Source organism: Phallusia mammillata, chromosome 1 (genome assembly GCF_965637545.1).
Source record: "Phallusia mammillata chromosome 1, kaPhaMamm4.hap1.1, whole genome shotgun sequence".
Taxonomy (NCBI): domain Eukaryota; kingdom Metazoa; phylum Chordata; class Ascidiacea; order Phlebobranchia; family Ascidiidae; genus Phallusia; species Phallusia mammillata.
Genome location: NC_137252.1, coordinates 28,429,901 through 28,448,653, shown reverse-complemented (window position 1 = coordinate 28,448,653; position 18,753 = coordinate 28,429,901). Strand labels below are relative to the sequence as shown.

Genomic DNA, 18,753 nt, shown 5'->3' with positions numbered 1-18,753 from the left:
GTTGAAAATAAATGGAACACTAATGTGTGCAATGTTTTGTTTTGTTGTATTTACTGCCATACAACCAACTTGCACTAAGTTTCTATTTTAAATTATCAATTTTAAGCTTACGATTCAGCTGGGGTTTTTTCATTAAACCGCGGTTTAGATTCGGTACAAATTTTAACAAATGGCTACGCTTTGGATTTATGATTCTTATGCTTTTAAACAGATTATGCAATTAACCTAAATTCGTCTGCATAAATTTATTTGTTAACAGATGGGTCGTGCCTGCTTTCGGAGAAACCATCGTTAGAATCCGATTTCTTTCTGAGGAGCTGGGTCAGTTTGATCAAACTCTTGACTTTGAGATCACGGGAACCCGCAGAAGATATCAGCTCTTCTGCAGAGGAGTTTGTGCTTTCCCCACCATCAGTCGGGAGCCGAGGATCGTCTTCCCGCACAGGAGGAAGACCAAGGTGCGCCCGGAGGACATAGTGATGAAGAAATACCTCCTCCAGGAAGAGATGTTCGAATTCGGACCTCTGTTGTGTGGAAAGACTCGCGAAAGGTTTGTGCGATATAGAGAGGTATCTTGTTTTTCAGAAATTAGCTTCGATTGTTTATGTATGTACTCAGCTCTACCTAGCACTACGTTGTTTTAACCTGCATTAGAAGACAACTTTTTTGTTTTCTTACTTCAGATACAAGGAAGGCAGGTACCCGGAGAACATGGAACGTATGACGATTATGAATACTTCGCCACTGACTGGAAATATTAGTTTCTGCTTCCAGCACGACAGCAATGCCACAACATTCCTGCTCGATCCACCCAATATGACGCTCGAATCAAACGAATCCAAGGTTAGAATGTGTGTTAATAGTTAATAGTGTATTACTTAGGAAATTGAAAAATTGTTCAGTGTCGTGTCATCAGCTATAATGATAATACCTCACATGTCAATATAGTGTGAACTGTTGGCACTTATTAAGTATGGTTTCGTGTTGATAGAAATTGGTAAAGTTACATATATGTTTAAATGCTAAATATGACACGTACTTTGCCTTATGTATCTTTTTGAACGCTGTAACCCAGATATAATTTCGGATTTGAAATAACTGGGATCATTGGAAACAACAAAAAGGCGTTTTAAAAATTGTAACCGTAGAGAATAAATTTGCATCATAAATTTTGAACACAAACGGAATTTTACGACATCAATTTAAAAGTCTGTAACACATATGGTATTTGTTACAAAATAAATTTAAGTCTTGCACTTACAATGTAGCTACACTGCGTTTAACCATGATCCCTTTTACCGTGTAACGATTTACTGTTGCCCATCTATATCCGATAGTGTATTTGTTAGCTATGTGTTCTAACACCAAGCAAAATAACCTATACTCCATTATGCTCAATTATTTTGTCAAGGTTTTGTCAATCTGGGCTTATCCAAAAACAGCTGGTCGTTTCATCGACACAATCGTGTGTTGTGTAAGGGAAAACCCCGAACCGATTTGTTTCAACGTGGCTTGTCACGGGGTTCGACCGGAAGTAGAACTGGACAGGAAACATCTGCACTTTGATAAAGTAAGAAAACCTGTCAAAATACTTTGTAGCAAATTGCAACAATTATATTCTCTTACTTCAAACTTTAGCACAGAAGAACCGCTTAATCGGTATTTTAATTTGTCAATCTTTTTTTTCGAATAACCGAGGTTCCCGATTAAACGAATTGCATTTAATCAGATTATTTTCTTAACGAATGATTGACAATGATTTATTAGAGCATACGAAACAGTCCCGATTCTAACCGGTTTTCTCCATTTGTTAAACACGGGACTTTCTAGGTAATACTCGTTAAAATACTGTAACATGCATCATAACTCAAATCAGACAAAAATATTCTAAAATTCGTCGTGTGTAAGTTGTATTGTAGGTGTACTTTCCGTAATGCACAAGACCGTGAAATAACATATTTTTGCTCTGGTTTCAAAAGTTCCTTTAATAAAAGCATATTTTACTGCAGAAAAACTTTTCTGTTCCACAATTTATGTTATTTTCTTGCCAAATACGCCTTTTTTAAGTTGCTTTAATTTATTAATGACTCTCCCATTAAACGGATGATTCTTTCTTGTACGCAGGTGTTATTGCATAGGAAAGATACACGGACCTTGTACTTGCGAAACAGCAACATGTTACCGGTCGCATGGCGAGTAGCAGGGATGGAAAACATGGGAGATGATTTCTCACTAAACCAAGACAGCGGAATTATTGAACCGAGATGTGAATTCGCTCTGCAGCTTCACTTCCGTGCAACCAAGGCAATGAACTTGAAGAAAATTATTCGACTTGAGGTAATTGTTTGTTTATTTCTATTTGTGGAAAGTAGTAGTGTGAATACGTACAGGGACCATTTAAAGGCTGCAACTGATGCAAAATTTTGCACGTTTTTATTGAATCGTATAATTTTTTGGATATACCTGTGCAGGTGATTTAGTAAAAAGAGATATTTTTAAAATCAGAAAAACGGAAATGCTCTATCCGGTCATGTAATGAAGAAAATTACCCAAATGGCTATTGATACGTTTAATAGCTTTACAAACTACGTTAAAAGTCAAGTGTAGTATTACAAACGTTAAAATACTATGTAACAAACTTGTCATAAGTCATCTATGCTAGAAAGTTACCATTGTTAAAAGTACTTTTATTTGGGTAGGGTGTACCTAGATATAGATTTTGCATAAAAATTAAATGTTATATTAAACTCAGCCCTTAGGCTCTTGTGGGAATCTCACCATAGGCTAGGGTTTTCTAACTTATGCCTTGTCATACTGGGATACTTGGAGGACTGACTCGATTCGGTATAACGCTTTCAATAAGTCTGGTGTAGTAGGCATGACTTGTCTTAAAATTGATAATCACAATCAAAACAAACATAACAAATTGGTACAAAAATTAGGTATTTAACTATTTTTCGCTATACTTACCATAAAAACATTTATAACCAACAATAATTCAACCGAATGGTAGTTCAACGGGTATAACTTGTTTAACAATCCTTAAAAGGTATCGGACGTTGACAACATCATGGGTCTTGTACAAACCGAAAACGTGCAAGTGACAGCAGAAGCTTACGATGTCGCTCTGGACATGAGTTTCCCGAAGGGTGCAGACGGTGGGCTGGATTTCGGAACAATTCGAGTTATGGACGAATCGAAACAAACTTGCTCGTTGAAAAACAAAGGGAAATACGAAATCGGATTCAAGTAAGAAAGAAAATGAATTGCCTCAGTTGTTTGTAAATTTTCAAGTGAAACATTTCACAAGCAAATTAATATGGATTTTCATTTAAAGTGTAAACTATACAAGTCCTTTGTTTGGGCCAAACTCGCCTGCTATAGGTAGCAAACAGACTTATCACCGCTTTTTATCTCAACTTAGCACCATGTTTCCGCAAATTTAATTCAGACTTTGGTACCAAGTATTTGGGTATTGGCTTGGCACAACCTAATCAATATTGTGCAGTAACAATGACACTAGCAGAAGTCAAATGCTTCTTGCGACTTTTGACGAAGCCTTCCATATTTTTGGTTTCAGTTTCATTTTTGAGCGCCAAGTCCCAGGATGTCCACCCGTGGATGAATTGTTTTGTGTTTTACCGCAAAAGGGAACACTTATACCCAATGACCGTCCTACGCAGGTAATACAATAATTTATTAAATAGCCTTTCTTGTTTTCATTATCATGGGATAACTTCTGTCGTGGGTTCGAATCCCACCGCAGACTAGATTTTTCCGTACCTTTATGTGTAAAGCCTCTTGCATGCTTAATATGCTTTGATTTATATACGGGTGGATCCTTGTTTTTGTTGAGCGTATAGACCAGCCCTTCACAACTTAAAACAGTACAAAGGCCGCAACGGGAAAAAAATTTGTCGTGGGTCGCATGCTAACGTTTTTATAGCATTTGTACAACTTTGGCCGTGAAATAAGAGCTATCGTTGACGGTGACATAAAATTATCCAAGCAAACGAAAATATTTTAATAAAACGCAAATCTGAACAACAGAGTTTAATGTGGTTCAGGCCTGCCGAAGACGTTCCCCAGTTGTAAACACTTCCATCTGTGTATAAATGTATACAAATAATTTCTCATTTATCTATCACTAACATTCCTACTTTAAACATCATGTCATGATCCCAGGTTCAAGTAATATTTCGCTCCCGCGTGGAAGTCACCATTCGGGACATCCCCATTCTCAAGTGTCAGGTGATCGAACCAAACATCGGTGACGGAAGGGAAGTGATTGCGTCAATCCCAATCAAACTATCGGTAAGATACCTCTTGTAGAAGCTCAAGAAAAAACATTTGCATGCCGAAAGATTTTATCCGTTTCCATAAGAGTTCTTGAGGGTCAGAGGCACGTAAATAGTGGAGAACATTAAGGGCCTAATCTTAATGTGTAGTTTTAACAGTGATTTTTGTCATGTTTCTCTGTTTACAAAAAAGCGGGTGAGAGTTTTATCTATTAGGTAATACACTGAGCTTAAAACTGTCACAAAATAAAGTCAAATTAATTATTTGCTTACTTGTTCTTCGGGTCGCTGCTTGAGCCAGTTTTCAATCGCCATTCAAAGCAGCGGAGGGAAAAAAGTCTTTGTGTTTTTGTTTCTCTTTTGTAATGTATATAACTTTAAATCAAACCGTTTTGACAGGTTCGCAGCTTGTTCAGTAAATATGCCATCTTTCCAAGCACTGACATCAACTTTGGTCCGATGGTTCTCAACACGAAGAAGACACGAAGTTTCACTGTTGAAAACAAAGGAGAGTTTGACTTCAAGGTAAGAACTACGTTTCTGTTGAAAATGTCATTTAAAACGCATTTAGGTGATTTTCACGATTTTCTCTTTTTCGAAACACCGATTTTGTGTTTAGTACACTATCACGAAAATGATCAGAGAAGCACCGGCAGTTCGACCTCGTCCGATGGTTCTTGGCGGGAAACGTGCAAAGTCACGTGACGGTTCGAGTTCAAGCCGCTCAGTCGGTAAGTTAGAGAATATTTCCAATTCTTATAAAGGTGTGTATTATGTCTTATCTATAGACAATAGGGCTTAATTTTGAAAAATAATTAGGAACTTTATACCAAAGCATGAAGCCGATACATGATAATAAGCTGCAGACAATGCTCATTGTTTTGACCCATCAAGTTTTATCAGTGCAGCTGGTGACAAGACATTGACCATAAAGGATATGGTTGCCACGTTACCACACTCCCATTCATTGAGAGTACAGGCTAAAAAGCCATACCCTAGTAAATCTGCTTTGTGGATTGGTAATTAAGTCCAGAATATTGTTACTTTATGTATAATGCCCAAGCAAAGCATGAGATACTCGAAATTCGGCAGAAAATAAACTTTGGACTATTCTTTATGATGAGTATGTTATTTTCGTTCGTTTAAAGCCCGAGGTGGCCGAGCTGCTTCCATTCGTCAGGACATGGGAATGAACCAGACTCGTTTATTGGTCGGATCTTTCACTGTGTATCCAGGATTCGGAACGATTTTACCAGGAGGTGTGCAGAGCATTACTGTCGACAGTGTGGCAGAAAATATGGGAAAATCAGAAGAGGTTGGTACAAATTTCAACAAGATCATATGCACAATGTAACAAGAATAGGAGTTCTGAAGAAAAAATGTAAAGAAGAATTAAAAAATAATTGCTATTGGTTACAGAGTAAACCTCGATTAGATAGGTTTCGGTTAACCTGGATCTTCAGCTAATTTGGTCAAAACTCGAGGTTACAAATGATTTGTATCTTGGTAAGACTTGAACTTATCGACATCGGTTAATCCGGACAATTTTTGGTCCAAAACGGGCCGGGATTAACCGAGGTTTACTGAGACGTAACAATGGTTGGTAAATACGTACGCAGTTTGTCGTAATATTTTTTGCACAGGGTGGTGAGTTACGTCTTCTTTACGTTAAGATATGTTATAGTGTGATGTACTTTGGTTCGCAGTTTAATTGCAATTCATTTGCATTAGTGCAATGGTGTATGTATTTTATACTCGAGCTTTGTATTATTTAGTTTCTTTCGATCGACATCAGTGATCGGGATCCGACTGACAACGCTTCAGGTATTCCATACCGACTTTTGGCTGAGGGTTGCGTGCCCAGCATCAATACGAGTGACATTTCTTCGATCTTTGAAGAACATCGGATATGCAAAAACCTCAACGTGTACATCCAAAACAAAGAGGCAAGTGGACATGTTTTTGGTGCCCTATCTGTGTGTAGTTTATATAATAAGTAGCAGCATTGTTTTACTCGAAAAACGGGTCAATATATTTTAAAATTCAATCAAACTTCCTAAGTCACGTTGTATAATATTTAAAGTTGGCCGTGAAGCTTCTTAAACGCACCGCTGTAAACAAAGGCAATTTTGCGTGTATTTTGAAATCATTGTGTAATAACGTTTGTTTTTTAGATGATGGAAGGTTGTGGAGTTTACGGAGAGGAAGACAATCGTTTCATGTTCAGCAACGTCATCGTGGGAAGAAAATCTTATGCCAGATTCAAAATTTCCAACATTAACAAGGTGGGTTATCTTTCAAGCACCTTGCGAAACTTTGAAATCTCCTAATGTTCTTGTAAACAAAAATGATACAAATTTTTGTGAATTTCTCAAATTTTCTGACAAATCAGGCATTATATTACACAATTTGTGAAGAAATGTCTTTGTAGTTTTAAACTGTTGTTTAGTGTACAAATTTATGAACAATTATTTAACAATAATGCCATAAAAATGTTTGCTCTGTTAATTGCTTTACGTACCTACGTTTTACCGGAAATTTTGTTTTCTATGATAAAGACTACTAAAAGCAAGATATAGATATAGCATGTTTTTTTTATCAGTTATTCAAATTTTCAATAAATATGGCTTTTTTAGCACACTTTATAGACAGCCTATCTGACAAATGGTCTCCCCTTTTTCTTTGCCTTTTTCTCCTACCATACAAACCCTATTGTGTGCAAGCATGTTTCTATTTTGTTTGCAGGTTCCAGTTGACGTGGCGATCACAGTGAAACCAGTTTCAAACAAAGTTGCTGCTCGAATTCACGACATTTTCGAAGTGGAAATGTCCAAAGCGCAAATCCAACCCCACAGCTTCATCTATGCTTCTGTATCCTTCTGTCCCCCGGCAATGAACAACTACATGTGTTATTTTGAGGTGCGAGGGCTTGTTCATTTATATGTCAAAAATGCATTGCTTTACAAAATTTAATAAAAGCCGAAATAATTTGCAGATTGGCCAATATACTACGTGGGTATTGCTATAATAGTGTGTGCAATTAGTTTAAGAAAATAATTTACTATTTTCTGCGATGGTGAATGGCAGCTGCTTTTAGGTTTAAATTCTGTCTAATTTTCAACAGTGAACATTGTTTAACTTTAGTGCCACATGTGGTATATGCACTTTATGTGTTATTAACTGAAACGCTTGCTCCAAAGCTGGTACAGACGAATACAGTAAATCGCATGATCCGTTTAAATGCATGAAGATCGTAAATCCCAACCGCAGCAATTTGTCAAGAAAATCGTCCATTTTATTGTGTATTCTGTTTAATTGCACAAAAAGCTTGGCAAAATGATTATTCGATTAACCGAATTCTGTATAGATACTTTTGAAGTACGTGCATTTATCCAGAAGTGTATGTTGTATTCTTTCATATTTACTGCATGTAACCAATTATTATTTTTTATTTATCGAACACTACAAGCCTTTTCTGACTAATTTTATTCCCATATACAGGCCCAGGTGGACGGTTTACCAACCAACGTTGCCAAAGGTCGCAATCTTATGTTCGAGATCAGTGGTGAAGGCAACCTACCTCGTGTTACTGTGGCAAACCCCAGTGTTCGTAACAAGACAGGTGAACCGCTGCTTGTGTTCCAACGTCTTCTGCTGGGAAGATCGGAAACCTTGCCTCTTGTCTTGAAGAACGACGGCTTGTTTCCTTGCAAGGTACAGAAAAACAAAATTTAAGTGCATTTTACTTTTAGAAGTATAACCTATGATTTTGAGGTATAACCTATAAAGGATTTTAAACTTAGGAAAGAAAACGGGTCACTTTTGAATATAAGGTGGTAAAAGTCTTCACTTTGGACTTATTTGGAGAAAAAAGCTTTTAACTCACAATCTTACTATAATATTAACCTTTTTATGTCAATAAAACTGAACACTTGCGTTTAAGCAAAAATATTATGCAACTGTACCCCTATTCTTAATTCCTGTATCTGTTTGACTCTCGATTTGACCAGCAAATGCTAGTTCAAAGCAACCTTTCTTGTTTATAAAAACAAATTATCCACAGGTTAACATTACAATGGAGCAACAAGTACTGAAGACGGACGAAGACGAAATGGACACAGTTTCTGACGATTCAGTTTTCTCAGCTTTCGCCTCTGACTTTGCATATGGTTTAGCGCCCACTGGCGGCACGATCACAGTCGGTCCAATGGGAATTCCAGGACAACCAAGTAAGACCTTTTATTCAGTTATAACGCCTAACGGTTACGAGCACATTTGTGAAGATACGGAACTATTGATTTACAGTGTAATTAAAAAAATCTACTAAAGAGCCTAAATCCCTATTGACAACAGTAGCTAAATGTGCGGCTGACGTTGAGTTATGGTGTTAGTAGCTCTTCCTTGATTTACAGTGTACGTAAAAAAGACACTAAAAGCATTTAATTTTATTTTTTATCAGACCGCTACCCTTACACGGCGAGCGTAATTCTGGGCCCAGAGGAAGAAGCAACCTTTGACGTGACCTTTAACCCCACTACGTCACGCATATACAACGGCCAGATGAAGATATCGATAGTGGACAACCAGTTCGAGGAATACAGAATACAGTTGTATGGTGAAGGATTCAAGGTAAATAAATACAAAAATGTCTAAATATGAAGAAGAATGTGCTGTTTTGACAGGCAATGTAATTGCGCAATTGGTTGCATAATTGCAAACAGTTTGGACTACATTTTCAGGCTTTTGTTGCTATTTGTTTTGATTGTTATGTTTTCCAACGACGCATTGTAGTTAAAAAGCACCATTCATCGAGGAGACGTCTACTTTTTCAAGCAATCCAAACAGCTTTTACTGTTCACTACCAATAAATCAACTTCCAGAAGTAGTCAAACACTTTAGTATCCAATTTCACTACGTCACACATACGTTACAGGATGACGTCACAATCGACAACCTCTTGATCGCCGGTGACATGGCGGCCTTAGCTAGCGAGGACGGTGTGATCGACACTGACGTTTTGCCGCAACAACTAACAGCTGATCATTCGGCCGGGGGTTCTGGCGTCCGTGGCGAGACCATCTTGTTCGGCGACTGTGATGTGGGGGCGACCAAGGACCGAACTTTCACCTTGTCCAATCACTCATCCACTGACACTGTGCGTTTCCAGTGGGGCGAACATGCGAACGTGAAATTTGCGCCTAACGTTGGACATCTGCATCCTGGTAAGTGAGAACGGCATTTTACAGCAAAGGATTTTTCTAGCCTATGCCTTGTCACTTGGGAATGCTTCGTAGGCTGGCGTTATTAGGTGCGACGCCTTTCATGGTCTTGACGTACAGTAGTGATAAATAATAACAAGTGTATACAGACCAAATGCAATTTAACACATGTATATATATCTGAAGTTGACAGAAAGTCAAATGTGGGTAGTGAATAGCTTGGGCAATCTTGGACCGTTTGTAGGCAACTGTATTTACGATGCTTAGACACCTTGCTTGGTACATCAATGCCAAAAAACTTACCTGATAAAGCAGCGAATCTACGTTTGTCAAAACACAACGTTTAGCACTAAAATCGATTGTAAAATGTAAGACCAAAGAGGCGAGTGAAATCCGGACATCAAGGTTTTTTAAAAAGCAATTCACTTGAAAAGTATCTCGCAAACCTTGTGTAGCTTTCGGACATCTGTTCGGCTAATTTATAGTCACGACATTTTCAGGTTGCTGCAAGGAGGTCACTGCTACCTTGAAATCAGACCAACCTGTGGAACTGAAAAAAGCTGTTGTCAATTGTTCTCTCGCGAAAATCTCATTCTCACAACCAATTGAACAGGTGGGATGCTCAAACTGGACAAAAAACTGTTTGGTTTTACGAATTTGAACCACTTTTTGTAAACGAAATTCAAGCGAGAAGAGGGTAGAAGGTCCTTGTTTAAATACCATATGAATAATATTATTGATTTTTTTTCTAAATTCTAAATTATTAATATCTAACTCCTGCAAATTATGCTAAACTGTGTCTTCCAGGCCAAAAACTGTTAATCTGTTAAAAAAGGTTAAAATTCTAAAACGTAAAAACAAAATGTAATTTTTAAGACTATATTAATTCCATGGATGATTTTCTTGAGGCGAAGACTTTTTGTCTTGTGATTTTACCTTGTTGCTGTTTTTACCAGGTTAGTGACTGGGACGACAGAATGCGAATAGTGAAATGGGTTGATGTGATTCCGACTGACCGAAAGAAACCCAACCGAAGACCACCTAAGAAGAAGGTATACAACAAAAAGAAATATTTTTGCGTTAAATCGAACTGAATTGATACTAAACTGAGAGTGATTGTACTGAACAACATAAGACCCTCCAATCCAACAGACAGCATGGTCATTGACAATCACTGTTTATGACAATAAATAACTGAGAATGGAAAATATTTTCCAAGTAACAGAATCAGTCAAAGAAACTGAAATGGAATATATACGTTTAAAGATAATGTATTGACTGATCCCGTTACTTGAAAAATGTTTTCCATTCTCTGTAAATTGATACTGGAATCTATTTTTTTTTCTACTCGGGATTAAAACATGTTACGACAGGGTTGTAAACGGGCCTGAATTTAAAGCTCGGACCCGAATCGTTTTTGAGAAGTCTGTTTAGGCCCGAAAGTTTGATTGACAGGCCTATAGAAGCCTCAGGAAAGACCAAGACAACAAACACAATAGACAAGAATAGACAATTGGTCTCCAACAAGGCATTTTAGGGCTGTTTGACATTAGGTCAGGTCCGGCATTTGGCTACTTAGCTAGTTAAATTTATTCAACAAAATACTGACAAAGAGTGTTAAGTCAGGCCCGAATCAAACCTGTTTTGGGAAAAAACCTAATCCCGAACACAGCCCGACTTGCAACTCTGTGTAACGATGTTGATCTTTACCAAGTTTTTCAATTGATCATAATAATCCCACAAAACAGGTTGTGGAAACGGAACAGGAGCCCGAACACTTGGTGGTAGAAGGGAGCAGCCGAGCAATCGACCTCCTCGTGTCAGCTCATATTGATTACGCTCATTACAAATGTGAAGCATCAGTTATTAACTTCAAGGATACACTAATGTACCAAACCCGCGTCTACGAGTGAGTGTTTGCTGTATTTATGTTTTAATTACAAATAGCTCTACGTCTGTACAGCTAGGCTAGGCGGACTCCAGGTCATATTGTCATTTTAAATTTGCTATCCCAATAAGTCCATGTTTGACAAATAACATAATAGTCAGCTTGGCACGGAAAACATGAAACCAAATGTATAAAAGCAAGCTATTTGATTTAATAAAGTAAATATCGGTTAATCCGTATCCGTTTGGATCAAAAGCTTGTACCAGCAAGGCGAAGATCCGGATTAACTGATGTCGATTAGACCACATTACAAATCATTCGTACTTCAAGTTTTGTCTGATTTAGTCGAAGATCAACCGAATCCGGTTTAATAATGATTTATGTGATTTAAACTACTTCAGGCTCGCCATGAAAAACGATGGCAAGGTTACTTTGAACTACAACTGGAAACTGGTAATGGAAGCACTTTCTGTTCCTGAGACTATTTCTGGCAGCACAGATGTCGATGTAAGCCCAGCACATTCGGCAAGGTATGTTAGCAATCCAGTTACTAACTTGTAAATTAAAATCCGACCCCTTGGATTATTGGTTCGTAATCTTTTTTTATGAGTGCTACCCCCTGATAGATATCGTTTAACCCCTTATCGAAAAGTTTGTGTTGCAAACTATGATAGAAAAGAAGACGCCATGAAACCACAAAATGTAACTTGTTTTTTTTTGGGGGGGGGGGGGTAAAAAGGGGTTGATTATCCACATGTTAAGAACCTCTGACTTCTAGATTGACCTTTCCTGTTTATAAGTTGTATAATATGTCAAAATTTCTAAGCATATGGCAGAAATCTTCGGTTAACGTTAACGTTGCACTTTTTTATATGTTAGTGGCTTTCTTACACTTTATTTCAACAATACATCTCCGAGCACAATTTCTATTATTCAACTGTTCCGCGTTTTTTATTTTATTTGACCATTTAAGCAAGCTTTTTTAACCTGTTAAGCAAGCTTTTATTTTTATGTTTCCTTTAAGCCAGCTTTTTTGTGACACAAATATCATGGTATTTTTTCTTGTGGAAAAGTTGGAAAATCATGTGTCATGTTACATTTGTATGTTGTTTACGCAGGAGTGCAGGGGATTCAAGCCTTCCTTCGCTTGTGGCCGAGGACGAAGTAGGAACCTCCTTCTCAGTGTCACCATCTGATGGGAAAATCAAGGCTGGTGAAAAAGAAGTTTTTGTCGTTCGCTTTTCACCTCACGAAGTCAGCGAGTTCCAAGCTAGAATCCTTTGCACGTGAGAAATAAACTACTGATGAAAAGTTCGGTATTTCTACAACATAATTAAGACACATAGTCAAGGCTTAATAATGGCATAAGAGCAGATTTCGGCTTTGGCACAGGTTATTTTACTGGACCAAATTCCAATAAATTGGTTTAATACTTTGTAGCGATCTTACTATCGCGTGTTCACTCATGCGCATTAAAGCTTGCCATTTGCCCTTTTCTATTATGGTCCTGGCTTGTTTATCAACGCATATTTTGCGTTGCTTTTTTAAACGCATAATCATTTTCACTTTTCTAACATGTCTCGAACATGGCGCCGCTGTTCAATAAAGCTTCGACCTCTTCACTGGTGACCCCGACGTAATTTGAACACGCAACCTTCGACTACTTTAACCTTATAATTTTTACTGCAGAATTGGTAACTTGGAAATCGGTCAACAAGGTCCAGTGGTTAAGCTGAGAGGTCGAAGCCTGATGCCTTACTGTCATTTTGATCTCGACGACTCGGACTACATCACGAGTTGCCGACGGAACCCCGAACTTCCGGGACCAGGGGGCGCCCCGCCGGGAAGCACCTTGGACCCCAATACACGGGTTATTGAGTTCAGCTCAATTGGAGTGAATGGAAAAAACTCCAAGTCAGTTAAAATCCTTATCAATGTTTTGTCTGCCAAAGAGCTCTTACGGAGTGAAATTGCTTGTTTTTTTATGTTACATTCATTTTCACACCACTGTGCCGACCTAATGCGTTGTTTAATCAACATTAATCAATTTCCGATTGTAACCTGAAGCCGTGAAATCGAAATTGTCTGCAAGACCCGTGTCTTTAAGTACAACATCTTCATTCTTGTGTGCAGAAAATTCTGGATCATGAACCCTACCTCGTCGACCTACACCTTCCAGTGGGTGTGCGATGACGTCACAGACGCACGAGTGCCGTCCAATTTTGTGTGCCACGTCACTTCCGGTCAGCTGGTCAGCGGCAAAAAATTGGAGGTTTGTAGAAACTAAACCATGGTTGAGCCTGGCTTTGCTGCAAAACGTTTAGAATGAAAGAATATGAAAGCAAAAGGAGTGCAACGTGTAAACTGGTGCATAAACTCTGCTTATGTATTAATTGGACTTTTTGGGGGTCATTGCAATCACTAAACAATATTAGGCACGTAACTTATAACATATTTTGGGCAAGTTTATGCACGTACGTCGTTTCTTGAAGATTGCCTAACTCGATATGCTTCGTCTCAAAATCGTCAATAGCTTAAAAGTGTGGTCAGCAAGTGATTTTGCACACATTTTCTTCTCTCTCAGATGTCGTTCGACTTTCTTCCACGTACACTTGATATCTGCGAGTCGTTCTGGAAGTTTGTCATCTTGGAACAAAACATCAGCATTCCGTTCCTGCTGGTTGGAGACACGAAAGAACCTGATATTTCACTCACTGTATCCCATGTTAACTTCAAGTCCCTCCTTGTTGGTGAGTTAACCAACGTAAAGATTTTATTTCAAACGTTGTGACAAACCTTACTGGCCAAAAAGCTTTGACTGGTTTTACTATTCGTGAATTACTATTTGGCATGTCGAATAGTGAGCATCAATCAACCATTGTCTAGTCCAGGGGTCCGCAAATAGTGGGTCGCGACCCAAATTTGGGTCGCGAGACCTTCCAGTCTGGGTCGCGAAATATTTCAAAATTTCCCACGAATATAAGGATCGCATCTACAGTATTAATGAATTTCGGCTTTTTCAACCTTTTAATCATTACTGCATTGTTATGTAACTATGTAAGTCTATGTAACAATGCAAAAAGTCAAGCGCACCTATGCAAGCATGCGTTTTCTGATTAGCTGTGTTCTCAACACAGAGCCCACAGTTTTCATTTGCTAGAATAAATACGCTCGTTTACCTACTGTTTTATGTGAAAATTGCAACTGACAATAGCACAATATCAGTCTTAATGTTGATATTTAGTTGATTAGTATTTTCCACGGATTTGATGCTTGGGTCGCGAGAATTTAGAGCATTTTTTTAGGGTCGCGCCAAAAAGTATTTGCGGACCCCTGGTCTAGTCCACGGGTCGCCAACTCAAAATTTGTCCCCGGCCAATTTTTCAACTACCTAGAAGGCGCGGGCCATACGTGGCCTTGAATGTCAAAATGCATGTAAAGACCTTAATACTTCACGCTGCACTACACACATCGCAGGAAATTATGTGTTAGCATTACTGTGAAATCAAAACTTTAGGCCAGGGCTTCTCAAACTAATCTACGGTGCATGCCTTAGTAGTGTTTACAGCGCTATTTTCGTTGACTTTCAAGCTCATGGCTTTACAATCTTACTTGCGTGTTGAACAAGGTTTTTTATTACATAACAAGTGGCAATGAAAGCAATTGTTTGTGCACAATTTCGTATTTTCAGTTTTGTCTGTAAAGTGATAAACCGCTCTTAGATCGAGTCAATATATTTAGGTAAATTAAAAAAAAAACATTACTTTCAGCAGCTTAAGATTTCGTTTCGCTAAGATGTTTAATTGGCATTGTATTCATCCTGGACTGCGAGTCCTACTCGGATAAATTACAAAACGTGTGTTATGTAAATAAAATGGTTTGGAAACGATAGTCTTAGGCCTTCGAAACAGTATATGCGGCTTATACACAAACTGTCAAGAATTGTTGGTTGGCCTTCATAAACGTAAACGCTAAACCTATATCGCAAACACAGCTAACTCAACCGGATTTTTAACTTTAAGGTGTGATGATCAGGTTAAGTTCGCATTTGTTTCAATTGAATTTGTAATTTTTAACGTAGATATATGGGTGTGGTTTAAAGTTCTTTTGATTTTCCTTCGTTAAACGCTCGACGGATAAGTAAAACAAAAAAAAACTTGGGTCATATTTGACAAGACAGGTTTTTTTCATTTGTTAAAGAACCCGCTGGCCACGGAAAATTGCTTCGCGGGCCGCATGTTGGAGACCCCCTAGTCGCTGCGCCTTTTTTAAAACAAAAATGGATACCCACCCACATAACATCATCTACCATAAGTTACCATAAGCAATTTTTTAAACTCAGGTCGAACAGCGACTGAGACAGCTTACATTGTGAACGACGAGTCGGTTGGATTCAACTACAGTGTTGTAGAGGAGTCGTGCCATTCCGAAGCTTACTCGTCCAACCTGGAGATCAATCCAATGCAAGGCTTCCTACCTCCTAAATCAAAGTAAAATGACTTTATTGTTAAAATCATAGTATGGCAAGCCACAAGCAACGTTATTCCCTATCTATGAGCCTTGATAACATTTTCATTGGGCCACAACTATAGGAATCTGTAGTGTTATGTAATAAAACAAGCTGTCATAATCGCTTGTAACTGTACAATTTTAAATATTTTACAATTGGTAGCATATGATAAACCAAATTAGCCGGCCTCCTATGCATGTGTTAATTACGCCGGCCTCCTATGCATTTCTAGTTCTGTTAGTAGATTTTCAGCCACTAAAGCAGTGGCTCTCAACTGGTGGTCCATGGACCACTAGTGGTTCATGATGACTTTTTGGGTGGTCCACAGCACGTCCAAAAAATTTGGTAAGAAACTGGAGATGATTGCATATTACATATTGAAAGAGTATCAAAATGTGAGCTGTAAAAAATTGTATCTCACTTCTTATCGGTAGTGAAAATCGGTTTAAAGAATTATGTTTTAAGTCTAAATGGTTGTTTCGTATGCATACTTCAATCTTGCTTCAAAAAGAAGCGGTCCACGATTTTATTTTTACTGGGCCGGGGGTCCATGGCCCGAAACGAGTTGAGAACCACTGCACTAAAGTCTTTAGTTGTGGGTTTAAAGGCCCGCCGCGGCCTGTTTTGTTAGCCAGCCGATGCCTTTCGGAATGGGCATGCTTGTGAGATAGCTTGCGTTAGTTTTACGCATCTTGTGGGTTGGCGTACTGTGACTTGTACATTATAAACGTGCCGTTTGTTTCTGATCTTTAGGATAGTTTCAGGGCAGATCCCAGTTATTAATTTATGTTTATAATTTCTACAGTTTACTTTTCATTTTCAAGCATTTTTAGTTCCATTGTTTACCAATTCTAACCAAGATGTGAATTTTCACTTTTTTTCCGACAGCGATACTTTTTGTCCGTTGGTGTTTCCATCTTCTATTTAAATGCCTCGTTTACAGATCACCACTACAAGTTTCGTACACTGTGAAACAAACCGGCGACGCGAACTTTAACGCTGAGATCAACGTAGCTCGTAAGACGAAGAACCTCGCACTGAACGTGAAAGCAAGTGGCCACTCGATGTCAGCACAACTCCTGTGCGAAAACTCACAGGGGTCAAAGGTTGAATTGTCGCCGGTCGGGCTGAATGCCATCAACCTTGGAGAGGTAACACCTGCCTAAGTGGTATTTTTGATATTGGTAAAATAAGAACAACATTAGATGTGCTGCAAAGAGTCGTCTTAATGTTTTTGTTTGTGTATTGACGAAGTTACGGGGCCGGGTGTAAAGTCAGGCCCGAATCAATCCGTTTTATTCTAATTTTCATCCGCACTCGGCTCGACTTGCAACTCTGATTTGGGTAAACGAGCCATGGACTACAAAAGTCAACTGAGAACAAAATTTCTATTAAAGTAGCGCATAAAGTTACCTCTTTATAACTCAAACGTTTTGACAAATGCCGCTTAGTTTATTCGAGTAACGCAAAAAACTCCACAAAACAATAATTTATGCGCATATTTTCAATCTCAATCGATCACATACAGTGACGTCATCATTCCTTAATTGTGACGTCATCATTACCCCCCTTCATTGTGACGTCATAATTTTAGGTTGAGCTGCACGAGAAGGCGGTTCGACAGTTGCACCTCGTCAACGGGGGCAACCATAACTTCACGTACACGTGGTCGGTGAAGCAGAATGGAAGGGAAATCACCGTGGATCGAGAAACAGGGAAGAAAAAGAAATCCACGGTTGTGGGCGTGACCCCGGATGTTGGCGCAGTCGGTGCCGGGACAAGGAAACGATGTATGTTGGTTTTCCAACCTAACAAGCTGGGAGCAATACCTGTTACCGAACTCATGCTAAAGGTAACGTTGTCTTTATGAATGATTTCGGTCCTATGTTACAGTAGGAAGGAGCGACCTTAAAACTTTTTTGGGATTACGATCACACCCTTTATAATGGACAAATAACGTAAACTGAAATAAAAACTGTGTCTACTTCAGGAAGGCAGCCTATAAATAAAGCGGAAGTAATGTAATTACAGTTGCGTTAAACATTGATATACAGCTTTGACAAATAATATTGTATTTTAATTACATGCGATTTGAAAATAGAAATTTAAGCTCTGGGATATATTACCTGTTAAGTTGACAAAAGAAAATTTTGTGACCTTTATGTGGTTTGCATCTACTATATGTAGTAGTTACGGAGGAAGGAAAATATTACTGTTAAGGGAGGAATTCGACGAAAAAGGTTGGGAGCCACTGTTATAGTGTACATGGGATTGCACATGAAATACAGTAGTACAAAACGTTTTACTGCATATGCCACACAAAAACTGCATTTTTGTGCCACAGTATGTTTAGAAAACCATTCAATGAAAACTTACTCTAACGAAATGTTGCAATTTTCGCAGATCAGTGACGGTCCGACGTACTTGTGTCACGTGAACGGGTGTGGAATCCACCCTGGTTTGGATTTCTCATTTGACAAACATCACTTCGGGGCTTGCTTCATTTATAAAGCCGGTATGCCTCTAAACACCACCACCCTGTCTATTCTGAACAAGGACAGCAAAGACATCAGGTAAAGCAGCTACAGTATATCACCTGGTTAATAGTATCTCTAATATGCAAAGCTTTTTCTTGTAATTAAACGACACATTTTATGAACTACGTATAAAAAACTAAAGCTGTGTTAGGCACACGTAGTTTAAGACGATTTCTGTACGAGCACAGAATTATTATTTTTCCTCAACAAATAATAGACTACAGTTTGTAATTTAGTCTATATTTCGGAAATCATCTATTTTTACAACAAAATGTGACATATTTGTGAATTCTTTGGCAGC

At 38.4% G+C, this 18,753-nt stretch overlaps 1 protein-coding gene across 1 annotated transcript in view; it reads left to right on the top strand.

Annotated features, from left to right (window-relative positions):
• LOC145224067 (hydrocephalus-inducing protein homolog) overlaps window positions 1-18,753 on the top strand; it is a 60,539-nt gene that overhangs the window by 32,898 nt on the left and 8,888 nt on the right. The window contains exons 51-79 of the mRNA XM_080090501.1: window positions 260-550; window positions 684-843; window positions 1,412-1,570; window positions 2,125-2,337; window positions 3,050-3,249; window positions 3,581-3,683; window positions 4,186-4,314; window positions 4,698-4,823; window positions 4,918-5,029; window positions 5,447-5,613; window positions 6,074-6,244; window positions 6,473-6,583; window positions 7,044-7,217; window positions 7,800-8,012; window positions 8,362-8,527; window positions 8,758-8,927; window positions 9,232-9,520; window positions 10,018-10,130; window positions 10,474-10,569; window positions 11,266-11,426; window positions 11,807-11,935; window positions 12,524-12,691; window positions 13,095-13,319; window positions 13,539-13,677; window positions 13,990-14,155; window positions 15,748-15,895; window positions 16,859-17,066; window positions 17,510-17,767; window positions 18,319-18,488. Coding sequence (XP_079946627.1) covers window positions 260-550; window positions 684-843; window positions 1,412-1,570; window positions 2,125-2,337; window positions 3,050-3,249; window positions 3,581-3,683; window positions 4,186-4,314; window positions 4,698-4,823; window positions 4,918-5,029; window positions 5,447-5,613; window positions 6,074-6,244; window positions 6,473-6,583; window positions 7,044-7,217; window positions 7,800-8,012; window positions 8,362-8,527; window positions 8,758-8,927; window positions 9,232-9,520; window positions 10,018-10,130; window positions 10,474-10,569; window positions 11,266-11,426; window positions 11,807-11,935; window positions 12,524-12,691; window positions 13,095-13,319; window positions 13,539-13,677; window positions 13,990-14,155; window positions 15,748-15,895; window positions 16,859-17,066; window positions 17,510-17,767; window positions 18,319-18,488 — 4,935 coding nt within the window. The remainder of the gene's footprint in view (window positions 1-259; window positions 551-683; window positions 844-1,411; window positions 1,571-2,124; window positions 2,338-3,049; window positions 3,250-3,580; window positions 3,684-4,185; window positions 4,315-4,697; window positions 4,824-4,917; window positions 5,030-5,446; window positions 5,614-6,073; window positions 6,245-6,472; window positions 6,584-7,043; window positions 7,218-7,799; window positions 8,013-8,361; window positions 8,528-8,757; window positions 8,928-9,231; window positions 9,521-10,017; window positions 10,131-10,473; window positions 10,570-11,265; window positions 11,427-11,806; window positions 11,936-12,523; window positions 12,692-13,094; window positions 13,320-13,538; window positions 13,678-13,989; window positions 14,156-15,747; window positions 15,896-16,858; window positions 17,067-17,509; window positions 17,768-18,318; window positions 18,489-18,753) is intronic.